The sequence below is a fragment of the Grus americana genome, chromosome 2 (genome assembly GCF_028858705.1).
Source record: "Grus americana isolate bGruAme1 chromosome 2, bGruAme1.mat, whole genome shotgun sequence".
NCBI classification, from domain to species: domain Eukaryota; kingdom Metazoa; phylum Chordata; class Aves; order Gruiformes; family Gruidae; genus Grus; species Grus americana.
In genome coordinates this window covers 50,331,733-50,344,975 of record NC_072853.1, presented here as the reverse complement: position 1 = coordinate 50,344,975, position 13,243 = coordinate 50,331,733, and the positions used below count along the sequence as shown (strand labels likewise).

Here is a 13,243-nt window from a genome sequence, read left to right as displayed (position 1 = left end):
CTCAGGAGGCTTCAACTAACCCAAAGATATCTATGAGACCCTGCCTTAGTTTTGATCTCATTCACACACATGATACTGGTAGAAGAAAACTTACAAGCCACGTTGACCAAAACCTTAGATTAACTAACACTAACAAAATTAGACTGTAGATACAGACTGACTGGGTCAGGCTCTAAAGAACAATTTGTATTAAGGTCCAAATATTACTGGAAAATTTGTACCCAGCACTCACCACATTTTTTATATATATATATACACACACACACACACACATGTGCACGCATCCCCACTGGAAAAAAGTTAAGGTAAAATCTCACAGACAAAACCCAAACTACTGTATCATGATTGCCAGCTTATTGCTTCATGCTATTGTCTTGACATCCAAACAAGTTTAGTAATTGCTCTTTTGAAGCTGCTAATGTTAAAAAAAAATCTCAAGTTCTGGAAGTGGCTGGGAATTCCAGGTTCTAATAGCTACGCTGGAAATATTCATTCATCAAGGGGTTCAAAAGACTCTTACTGTCAGAACTCAAACACAAACGCATGTCAGAATGACTTGAAACAGAATGACTATACTCAGAGTTTGGGTCTTCTTTAAATTATGTTTGAAGAGCTTTAAAATGTTTAATTTATTAAACCGACTTTGATACTAGAGGCATAGCTTCCACTTTCAAGTGCTACAATGGCTCAATTGAATGCAGAATACATTAAGCTTAAATTTCACTGCCACCATACACACTTATGAAAGACATTTTAGTGTTTCTTCACTTAAAGTAATATGCTGTCCCAGTGAATTTGACGTGGAAACAGAAGCTGCATGTATTAATAGCAAAAGCCTCTCATACTGCACACAGAACAGTTTCAGACACTATCGCTACTCCAACTGCCAAAAAAGGCCAAGTAATCACAACTCCTAGTAGCTGAACATAAGCAGGTCCTAAGAAAAGTTCCCCAAAACGATAGATTTGGTTTTCGAAGAACAGTTCAAGTTTTTCCAGACATTGCTTCAATCTCTCCTGGCAGGCTTGTGCTTTGGCATGGCTTCTCCTGCTTCCCTCTGCCTGGCTTTCCTTGAGGAGGTTGTCACAAGAAAGGCCATGTGCCCAGCTGTTTCTCTTTCATACGCCTTTATTTACTGTTCTCCTCTAGCACTCTCAGCTCCTAGTGTCAGAAACACTACTCCAGTCCCACCTAGAACTATGTAGGCAATGCTGCAGAAGCAGTACTATGAGTGAAACCCTTGCTTAGAACAAAATCACATCCCATGAAGTGTGCCTTGTACCCTTTGGAAAGGTGAGTCAGAGTTGTGGGATCAAGAAATTAAAAAACTCCCCCCTCCAATGCTGGAGAGACCATGAAGGTAACACCATCTTCCCTCTACAGCAGGATCAGGCAGCAAAGGGCAAGGTATAGACTAATACTGTGGACACAACACCTGGTAACAAACTCTTAGAATTACAATATCACTGAAACGTTTATCTGCCATCACCACCATGTAGTATCTATACACACTGTGTTCAATGCACTGTTGTTTTCTTAAAGCTCCACTTCGTTCATCTACTCTACATATAATACCACTTGCTCATGCATGCATGCAGAAGTTTTCTAGCTGCTTAATACCAGTAAGCTACCAGAGTCACAAATGTTTCATTTAGAAGGTACCTGAGAGTTAAGAGTCTAATTATTTGAAGAGTCCTAAGATTCTATAAAAAGTATCCGGTTAATGCTGTCCTATATTTTGCTACATACAACCTTGCCTTTACCTCAAGTGACACATCCGAGATCACACATCGATACTACAGGAGAGCAGTTTCTGCTCCAAAAGAAACAAAACAAATACCCCAACACCCCCACCTTTGGGCTTAAATGCAATATCGCTGCAGTTTTTGAATGTAATAAACCACAGAATGGGTTCCCTGGCATAAAACCAGAACTCCAGGAGGTAGAAAGTAAGTGTGCTTTACCATCGACTTCGCTTTCGTACATACACATAGGGATTCGCAGCAGTGCCACTTGTCTGAAACATAGTGGAGCAGGGAAAGAAAAGTCAATCTCTAACCTCCTATGAACAAAGAAACCTAATTTAATTCTGAAACAAAAGAAACTAAATTTATCATTCTAAGACAGCCCCAGGACATCCAAGCATGAAATGGAAGAAAAGGAGTTGCCAAAGACATGCAGAACAAGCTTTTTAAAGTTACCTGGAATCGGGATATTTTGTAAGCGTGGCCAAGCTGCTGGTATACATGTGCCCACCCACATCAATGTGAACTGGTGCGTTGGATTTTGTGAGCTGTGCTGGAGTGGGGATGCCTTGATTGTTCAATGGAGATGCAGGGGATCTAGTGATCAGAGGTCTTGACATATTGGGCCGACTGTCCTGTGAAGAGATAGACCTGGGTTAATCATCTCCTTAAAAACCTCTCAGAAACCCCCAGTCTCGAGTCAATAGCACTGTCTCATAGTCTTACGATTTTCATCTTATTAAAGCACAGACAAATATTTGGCAGTTTTTAAAAATCAATCCAGCTCTAAGGGTCTTAACTGCCTATGTTTTAAATCAGTAATGTGGGGCAAAATGCAGTGATAAAACCCACAAAGTAGAAATCACGTTCAATAAAACAAGTCCTTCCTGAAAACTGCTCGTGGCAGACAACCCATACCAAAAAAAAAGAAAAAGCTCATTCTCGTATTTAAGAGCTGATAAAGGCTCAGAAAGAAAGAGCTGCAGACAGAAAGACCAAGAAGAACGACTATTTGCCTTAATTAAGATGACCCCAGGTAGACCTTCTGTTCCTTCCCAAGCCCTCCATCACTGCCGTACAGTCAGAACAGAAATACAAACCCTCAACTCCTCCATCCTGCACACTCTTCTCTCGAATTCCCAATTCACATAGCACGGAAACAGAAGCAGAAACACCTGGACTAGTCAACTGCTCATGGACTGCAGACCACTGGACATCGACAGCCTTTGAGAAAGACATTTTCCATTTAAAAGTTATACGTATGGCGACAGGTGCCCCCGCGTGCCCCGCATAGGCTGCAGGTCTGAGCGATTTCCCGAGGCGGGCGAGCTCCGAGAGCGGAGCGGGAGCCGATGCTCTGCTGATGAAACCAACTTTTAGTCACAAAGGAAGAGATGTAACGCCAGCAAACAGCAGACACAGCCTGCGCGCACGGCGGGTGGGGCAGGGCAGGGCGATCTGCTGGAGCCAGTAAGGCAGGCTGCATTCAAAGTCGGGGATTAAAATAGAAATGCATTCGAGAGCGGTTTTGAGACAACCCCGCTTGCGACTGAAGGAAAGCTCCATACGGGGTGGAATCTTACAGGGATGCCTTGAGAACTAAAAGCCCTTGCAAATTACTAAGTTTTACATTTAAAAGGTAAGCAAAGCAGCGAGAAGTCAGATACACTTCATCACAAAACTCTCTTTGTTCTTTCGACACGTCTTTCAGCCGTGAAAGGTAATGGATTCCTTGTAAACATCTCCGCAGAGCCGGGCAGCAAACCTCGCAGAAGCGGAGCACGGCCGCGAGACAGAGTTACGGGGTAGTTGGACTAGCAAAGTCCTTCGCCACCGAAAACATCATTTCTCCATTTTTCATGGCTGTTAAAAGATTCAAACCATAAAGGCAACACGAGCCAGGTAAATGTCTAACTGAAATGATTTACAGGCCAACATTGCACAATAAATCCAAGTAATATGTAACAAAAGGCATCTATAAACCACAAGGTACTTAACTAATTTTCTTTCATACGCAAAAGCAAGCTTAGGTCAAATACTGATAAAAACGAAGGGGATGAAGAAAAACTATCTAGTTTAGACGTTGGGGGGAGGGTTGGGTTTTCTTCTGTTTCTTTATAAGCAGAAGTTAATATAAACCTGCAGAAATACCACGCTTAATCACTACAATTGCTTGAGGAGGTGCCTGCAGCGCAATGAAGACAAGTTCAGACAAAATAAGGTACACACGCTATGCAAAACTAATGTCTGCTATAAATGCTATGTGGTACAACCACCACCCAAGATGCTACTGATCTGCAGTATGATATTTAGTAAAATAATGAAGAAAAAATTGAAACCAACAACTGGAAAGGCGAAAGTAAGAAGGCAAGGAGTGATACAAACTGAGGTGGGGGAGGCACGCGTTGGATGATTAGCAGGAGGAAAACAGCGGGTGCAAGGAAGGGAACACATTTCAGTGCTGAAAATCAGACAAACAGTTTAAAAAAAATTAAAAATCACCAACAAAGGCCGAGACTAAAATAAAAAAAACCACAAATTCTGTAACTTGTATGAGACAGACACCACCACGTCCCTTAGCAGGATCCTCTCTGGCAGGAAAGCACAGCCCTGTTGCAATTTAGTACACTGCAGCACCACCGAGTCTGTAATAGTTTTTCAATTGGACACATTCTCCTGTATACCCTGCCTGAGGCTGCTCGGGAGAAAATGAACAGATTTGCAGGGTTAATATTGTAGTTAGGCTGGGATCTCATTCAGCATAGCTGCGATAGCGCCGACTGCATGAAACGGTAGAAGAATGTGTAGTATAAACATCACTGGCAGGATGGGAGAAAGGTGGAAGGATTGTGGACATTTTACAAGGCAAAAAACTGCCCCAAACCCAAATGTAAGAAAAGGAAACCAGGTTCCAAACCCAAAATGTAACCAAGCTGCCATTTACACAGTTTACCTACTAAAACTCCCAAGAAATAAAAATGCTTTACAACAAAACCTTTCACTGTCTTATTTCACCCTCCTCGTTTTCAACATTCCCCCTTCAAGTTACCTGCATTTATTGTGCCTCAAGAAACAACGTCCATCTGCTCAGTGTTTAGATATTAAACACAATAATGCTAGCCTTGCTCCAGCCTTAGCTCACGAAACACGTACAGCCTGGATAAAACCAGTTCACTACTGTTTTGGAGACCACTTTGAAATTAGGCAATGGTATTTCTCCTGCAGTTGCCCCAGAGAAATTAAAGCAGAAATGGGATTCAGAGACTCCAGTGTTTAAAAAAAAAAAATAAAAAAAATTAAAAGAAACACATAACCCACTAGCACTCAGAAGATCACCATCCGATGGGTATGGCATTAAGACCACTCTGACATTTAACAGATCGGACTTGGATCATTGCATTAGTTAAATCACTGTATTTGTTCAGATATAGAAAAGACAATACAGGGGCAAACAGTCTCTGAAGAAAGACACTGCTTGCGTTGGATTATTGAAAACATGGAAGTGAACAAGCTTAGGTAAAAAGTGGTTAGAACAAGGCGCTGCTGGTAGATTAAACTTCTACTAAAGTGATTACAAATATAATTCCTCAGAAACAATTACAGGAAGAGAGAAGGGAGTTGTAGAAACTAAACTCAATGGGATCCAGCAAGCTATCTGGAACAGATGACGACAAAAAGGCTTAGAAAGCTCTTCAGAAGCCTTTCATGGTATGCTTGGTGTCAGGCAGGTGAGACCTGCACCCAGGAAGGGTTTATAGCTCAGCCATGGCTGTTCCCACATGGGAGATCACAGAGGTTGTCGTCTGCCTCAGGAACCGCACCAACTTTATTCACGAGTGGGACACCAATCACAGCTAGAGCTGGCGCAGGCTGGATGGGCAGCAACCCTCCTGATCTGACAACACTCTCGTTTTCGCTTGGTACCTTTTCTTCTCAAACATTTTAATATTCATCCTACAAAAAAATAAACAAGAACAGGAAATGCCAGGTTTTACAACACTCCCTGTGGACCAAAATACTTGAAATATCCTGTAAAACATTTATCATTATTAGTACTCAAAGATTTTTTTCCAACTTTTAAAAATAATGAATTCTGATTTCCAGTCAGAATTAATTTATAACTGAAACTATGCATTCAAAAAGTTACAAAATCTATGTGCTAGGCAGGTTAAAAGCACCTAGGTTGGTTGTATAAAACTTTTCAGTTTTGGTTCAGCACACAAAACAACCGCTCAATCAGAGTGCTTTGGGGCTCCTTCACTTACTTGCTGGTATTTGAAGGAGTCTTTCAACAACAAGCAGTTGGGTAGTCCCAGGTCTTTTGAGTATATCTAAACCTGCTTCTCATTTTCTGCCTGAGGCAAGCCTTCCCATAGGCTCAACAGAAGCAAAGGCAGCCCTGCCTGAACTCCTCCTCCCTGGGATTTACAAAAATCCTTAGGATTTACAAGTCTTTCTACAAAAGAAGATTCAGGATCATGGAGAAGAGCTTTCAGATGTCTTCCCTGCCTTTTTCTTCTATATCACCTTCTCCCCAACTCCATTCAAGAATACAGTTAAAGAATAAGCCTTTACATCTGGGTTAAAAAAACCACAGTAGCTGTAGGGCTGAGATGTGCACCCATGCCAACTGGTCTACGAAAGAACAACATAGGGGCCGTGTCAATTTTCTGGTAGCAAGTAGAAGAAATAAGAGATACCTGAAGAACGTGAGTTATTACAATATGCTGCTAAGTGTACAAAAATCAAAGAGACAGGAGGCTTCCTCCTCCCCTCAAAATATTCACTCACGTCAGACTGCTATGATTAGCAGTGGTTTCAGAAGTGTCATTTACACTCTGCGGTCTTGAGTAAAGTCAGTCCAATTCCCTTCTTAAACCAAAAACCTTGACAAAAACAATGCCACTACAAGACAACCCAAGCTCACTCACAGGAGGACTGACATTCAAGTACAAAACATCTACTTGACTCACTGGACTGCGGGGATCATTTTAGGTTGCAGGTCAAGGCATTGCTGGCTAGGGTTATTATAGCTAACACCTTCCCTGTAAGCCAGCCCAGTTACTCAATATACTGTAGCTTTAGCCTTTGTATCAAATTTTAAAATTATTGGATGCTCCCTGTCGCAGCCCAAGCAATTATCACTGCTGAGAAACTCAAAATTACATATTTCTAACTCTCTTGGATTTTTTTGGGGAGGCGAGGACAAGCTTGCCTCATCTAGTCTGGACATTAAAAATGATAATCATGCAGTAGTTTATTCTAAAGCATCAAATCTGTCTGTATTGTCTTTTTTTTCACAACAGAAAGCCATGAGAGAGATGTTTCTCCTCAAAAAAGCCTGGTGCCCAGGAACAGCTGACCACAGCCGTCAGCACACCCACACCAGCCACCTCCAGCAGAAAAGTCCTCTCTGAACATATACATCCCACTGCATGGGGAATGAATCCAAACAGTGAACAAATTTCAGAAATTGGAGACAAATTCCTTCTCCTTCAGTACCAAGCAGAAATCACTCAGGTGCCATGGACAGCTACGGGCCCGACTCTGAAATAAACAGCAGGCTGATGCTCAGGGGTGCTTGTGGGATGCAGGAAAGACCAGCTCAGGTCCCTCATCCAAACCAGGAACATTAGGACTACTCCCAGATTCTGCTCCCGCACAAGTGTCCCCATTTGAGGATGCACTTTTTCAAAACAAACATTTCTTTAAAGATTAAAAAAAAAACCCCAAACATGATCATCTCACCACAATGCTTAAATATGTACCCCCCACTTTCTTTCAATTCAGCAAAAAGAGTCGCCACAACAAAGAGGCTTGAGAAAGCATTTATTCAACATAAACAATATCAGTACAGTACAAACAGCACTTCTGGAAGGTGCAGCAAGAGATGGAGCTACGTGTCCAGGAAGCCCAGGTGCTCGTCTTGCTGGAAGGGGAAAGCCCCACCCTAGGCACCTCTCTGGGCTGGCGACGTCCTCATACTGAGTTCTCTGGCTGTAGCCACGGTCCACTTTATCTACAGATGACATCAGGTTGTGCTGGTCCCTCAAACAGAGCCCTGCAAGGTGGTCAAAGACAACCATGTCCACAGTGTGGAGCATGCGAATGGCATTTCGGTCTTTTAAGGTACGCGTGTCATTGCAGTGCCTTCTCTTCACCTGCGCTCTGAAGGGTGCAGAAGCACAAAGGAGCTGCCCAGATCTTTGGCAAAAAGTCTTTACACTTGAGCATATCCATACCCTTCTTCTGCTTCTTCACCCTTACACTGATGGCCGGTAGCTTTCTGAGAAGATGGTTGGGCTGTGCCACTGGGTCTGCAAAATAAAGAAATAGTGCATCATTTCCCCCAGCAAAAATATGCCGATTGCACCGTCATGTTTTGCTTTTCATCAATATAATCCAACTGCTGTTTCCCTCACAGCTGCAAGCTTTGGGATTGCTGACTCCGAACATTACAAATTATGTTTATAAAGCAAAACTCCTAAACAATTGTGTTTGAGTGCTGCATGAGAAACAGGCCTAAAACACTACCAGCTGCAATTTAGTGCCACGGAAAGCAGAGATACCGGGTCCCCTGCGACTCAGTGGTAGTAACAGAATTATTAGTTTAGACCTCTGGAGGAAAAGTCTCATTTTAAACCCTGAATGTCTGTCAAAGTGTGACAGAGGGCCAAATTATCCTATGCATGACAGTCAAATACAATGGAGAGCTTGAGAAGTTAGGGAAGTTTTCTCGAGATGCTGAAGCACTCGAGCGCAGCAGAAGACCTGCTACTCTACCAAGTAGCTCACTCCTCCCACCACCAGCGCCATGTTTGCAGCACTCAGTATTATTTGCAGAAGTACATGCAGCACTGCATTTTAGAAAGGTGGATGTGGAGGGGTCCATCATAGCCAGGGTGCAAGGTACAGGCCATCATGAAACAAAGCCTTGGCTGAAACCCTTTTCTGGAGGTGCCAGGACAGGTTTTCAAACTACGTTAGGCTGTCTTCTGTGTCCTGCAATTAGCCCAAACACAGATCAAGCCTACAGAGGCAATGATGGACCTCTTGTCACACCAGAGTGGCTATAGCAGCGGCGACTGGAGCACTTACCTGACAGGACAGCTTTAACTGCTACATCCTCCTTGTCCCAGAGGCACTGGCCCTGGGGTGGAGCACTGATCCCACCCCTCGAGATGGGGGTCCCTTGCTCCACATCCTGCACGCTGGATGCTCACAGCCGCCGCCTCCTCCTCGAGATGCTGGCGCTGCTGAGCACGTACACCCGCTCAGTGCTGCGAGCGCTGGAGAGATTGCGGTTGGATTTCCTTGGTAAAATGATCCTTGCTGGGATTTCAGAGCTGATTCAGGACCTAGAATAAATGCCACAGGTGCAGAGAACCAAATGCAAGGCAAGGGGCTGAGGGAAGCGAGGTATTTGTGCTGGATAGGTAGGCAGTGCTCTCCGGAGACTCAGGACAGCTAAGGATGCCCTCAGACAAGAGCTTGAAGCCACTTTGAGAATCCCCGCACCCAGCAGCCGAGTCTGCAGCACACAACTAACTTCAGCAGAACAGCTCTAACCACACCTTCATCAGACAATAGCCACTGAGAGCTTAAGAAAAATCTCTAATTAACTGGAGAAAAAGTACTTAGGGATAAGGACAGGAGTCAAATGAGGACCTGCGCTTATACCAGTACTGCAGTAAAGGCAAGTCCAAAACCTGGAAAAGGTCAGGTTTATAGATACAGGATGTATCTTCTCAAGCACTTATAAACTTCTCTGAAGATGATTCCCTTAAGCCTTGAAACTGCAGACAAAAGTTTAATACCTTCCTCAAGATATTCTATAAATTTGTACTCTCTATGCAGGACTAACTCAGCCCCATGCTTGCTTGGGTATGCAGTGCTGAGGCCAGCCTAAATGTTTTCATTTATTACATGCAGGCCCTGCAAGTAAAGCTCTGTTCTTCTGCACTGCCCACCCATTTCTTGCTGTGCACACCCTCTATGCTTTGGTCAAGCAAGTGGTAAATGTGGCAGCTGCCAGGACTTGACTTAAGCCCATAATGCAAGTAGGAACTTTGGCATATATCCAACCCATTGCACTATTAAAAAAAAACCCAAACAACCCACAAATAACTTGGGGATCCAGCCCAGATTCACTGCCCCCCAAAACACACACACTTCTCTAGCTACTTTGGCTTTCATAATGGAAGTAGACAACTTCTACGGTCTTCAGACATGCTGCTGATTCGATTCTTGGTCAGTAAAAGCAGCCATTTAATTTACAAGCAAAACCGGATTTGAAAGTTGCTCTCAATTACTGCACAGTACACCACTGCCCACCCGACACTGTATAATCACAGGGTGTTTACCCCAGGATGCAGCAGGCAAAAACATCCCCTAACCATGCTGGAGGACGCAGTGTTTAGACACAGGAGGACATCGGACCAAAGGTCAACAGACCTGCTGTGCTGCTTCTAATGGAGTCCTATGATAGGGACGGACTGGATACATGGCATTTCAGGCCACTCGCTCCACTAGGAGCTTGTCTGTTCTGCACGACCTTCTATTCAAACTAGCAATAAAATTGATTTAGGAGTGACCAAAAGGAAACGTAACTCCCCAGCCTGAGCCTTCTCTAACTGGACATGCCCAGCTTAAAATACTTCACGATGTGTATAGCAAACCACCTCAGTGACCTTCACCCAGCCTTCTTTATTCTCACAGGCAAAAGGGATATCCCATCAGATACTGCAGAAATTATTACAAGCTAGTAAGTGCCAAGAGATCCCTCAGTCTCAGCAGAGAAAGGCTGCAGTCATTGCAGACACCTTTAAAAAAAAGAAACACTATTAAAAACTTGAGCAGTTCCTGGGAAAGCAGCTGCCCAGTCTGCAGAACCTTGAGCAGCCTGGCAGCCCTGCCCACACCACTACAGGTGATACAAAAGCCTTCACTTCTGCTGCCCCGAGGACAGTTTCATTTACTTTCCTTTAAACCTGGAAAATAGGTCGCTTTTCTTCTCTTACCTCTATCAAACCTCAGGTAGCAGAGACAACGTGAATTTACCTGTACTCTGTACTTCATAGGAAAGCAAGCATGCAAAGGGAGTTTCACCTTTTGGCAAAGGACTGAGATGACAGACCAGTTCTCCTCCATACAAGGCTTCATTCATTCCAGCGAGCAGCAGCATCAATCCAAACAGACAACATACCTACGTACTCCGGGGCTCCATCCAGAGTCTATACCTCCCCCTGAAAGGGGCTGCTGCTCGGGCAGCTCTCCCCAGTTGCTGGGAACAGCCCGGCACAGAGCAGCCAACAGCTCCTGCTGCCTCCATGAGGGATGGAGGATCTCCCAGCTCTTCTCCTGCTCTCCTCCTGTGAGGACTGGCATTCAACAGCCACCCCCACCTCACACTTCTATGCGGGGTTTGGAGGAGGAACAGACACGGGAAGGGACAGGGGAGCTCTGAACACTGGAATCCATCTTCCAACTGTTCCCAGGTGGACACCTCATAGGTTGAAACATATTAATAATGTAATTTTTGGTCAGACTTCTCACTCAAGCGCTGTTGCCTTTTATCCACTTCTAGCAGGCACTCTGCGCATATTTTCTAAGAGTCTTTACATAAGAAAAGGACAAGAAGAAAACCACCACTCCCTCCTGGGTTTAAAAGGAGAGGACTTCTGTTTGCCAGAACCACGATGATACATTTGAATGCAAAGTTAAACAAATTCTTATAGATGGTGTCAAAATTTGAGGGGAAAAAACCCCAACTGGTTACATTCTTCCTGGACCAAGCTTGCAATTTGTCCAGTAATCTTCTGGTGAGAAGCAACACCAAAAAACAAGCATTGCTAAAATCTGTCTGGTTTTTTTGTGAGTTAAGATCCTATCAGTAATACATGAATAAAGATTAACATCTTGAATTGCAGTCATATCTGAAGATTTTAAAGACCCATAAAAATGCAGACTTCAGTGGGATAACTGGAAGATCGTCATTAACTGTCAGAGTTTGAGAAATGGGGTTTTCTTCTTTAAATTTGACTCTCAAACCGAACCAAAATAAGTCCGTACTGCTTTATTTGAAGTTAATTTACACCCCAGTTTGAATAGCACCTGCCCTTGGGTATGTTCCAGAAGAACATCTACCTTTCCACAAAGGGAGGCTAACACCCATTGTAAAACTTCCAGAGGCACATTAGATGTCTGTTCCCCCCCCAGCAATTTCACCCTTAGAAGTAGAAGGAACGCTGCCAGTTACAGCCTGTGCTGAGGAAACATGAGTTATAATTTTACCCTGGGAAAATTGCTGAACTGGGAGCTTCTGGTGTGGCATAGGTCTTGCCTTCGCAATCCAATGGTTCTTTTGATTCAGAGAGGCTTTGAAAGGGTGGTGATGAAAAACATAGCCTCTCCCTTTGAATCAGCCAGCCGCCTGCTTTCCTTTGCACTTTTTAAATTTGGTTTATTAATTTGCCTAGGAGCAGAAAGAGATAATACTGACCTATCTAGAGAAGCTGTGTTTTGGGACATATCAACGGAACATTAGGTACTTCAGATTGAACATGCAACTAACAGAAAAAATACACCTTCAGACTATCAGAAGAATTTTATATCTAGAATCACCTCCCTGGACTTAAACAGAAGAAAGCCTCTATTAGTTCTTCCTGCCATATGAAGAGGAAAAAGGAAAGGGACAAATTACAAGGATCCAATAAAACCGTGTCTTTGAAATGCTGTAACGCACAAGAGCTCTAAGCACTCTCCAGATGTTTCTTGCAGCAACCAATAATAAAATATTCTCAGACTGAATCGTAATTTTGAAGACATTGCGTCCACTTAGTAATTACGAGACTAGACAATAAAACAGATAGATAGCTTCATCTATAACCTAACTGCAGGAAAAAAGGCACAAAAGGGCTTTAAAGCCATACATTCATAATTATCTAATTTATGATGAAGATGTAAACAGAACTGCAATTTTGACAGTTACAGTTCAGGTTGGTAGAGAAACAGAAATATGGTGTGAAACTCTAATCTTAAATTATACATCCCTCGCTCCAGTATCGATGCCATACAACACTATGAGCAAAAAGGTTGACTTTGAGGAGTTCTGCATCATTGCTGGGTTTTCCTCCTCTCTCCTGCCCACCTCCCCTCCCAGCAGGTCTCCAAACCTGAACTTAGCAAAGCAACAACCCTGTCTCTCAAAAACAATCATCTCCTGAAGCCCCACCAGAGGGACAGAGACTGCCAAGTGGGAGGACAGTGCGAGGAAAGGGTAAAAGCTGAACTTACTGAAATGACAGGCTTTTTGGAAGTCCTTGTTAAGACAGACTGCAAGATGGAGCATTTACCCGGCTCTACCATGATCCCAGGCATTTCCAGGGCTGGCTGGGACTTTTTCCTCTCCTCTTGTAACTCCCATTAAAATTATCAGCCTACAGATTTCGTAACAAGCAGGAGAACGAAAAAGTCCGAACGCTATCATGAGAGAAATC

General features: G+C 43.5%; 1 protein-coding gene across 8 annotated transcripts in view; it reads right to left on the bottom strand.

Annotated features, from left to right (window-relative positions):
- The window catches only part of KCTD1 (potassium channel tetramerization domain containing 1), a 103,588-nt gene that overhangs the window by 33,197 nt on the left and 57,148 nt on the right, over positions 1-13,243 (bottom strand). For 7 of the 8 annotated variants that reach the window (XM_054817443.1, XM_054817439.1, XM_054817441.1 and 4 more), the window contains exon 2: positions 2,202-2,380. In XM_054817443.1, the coding sequence (XP_054673418.1) occupies positions 2,202-2,365 (164 nt within the window). In that variant the 5' untranslated portion in view covers positions 2,366-2,380. Of the gene's footprint in view, positions 1-2,201; positions 2,381-2,845; positions 3,078-13,243 lie in introns of those variants that run through there. The other variant, XM_054817438.1, reaches the window with a different exon arrangement.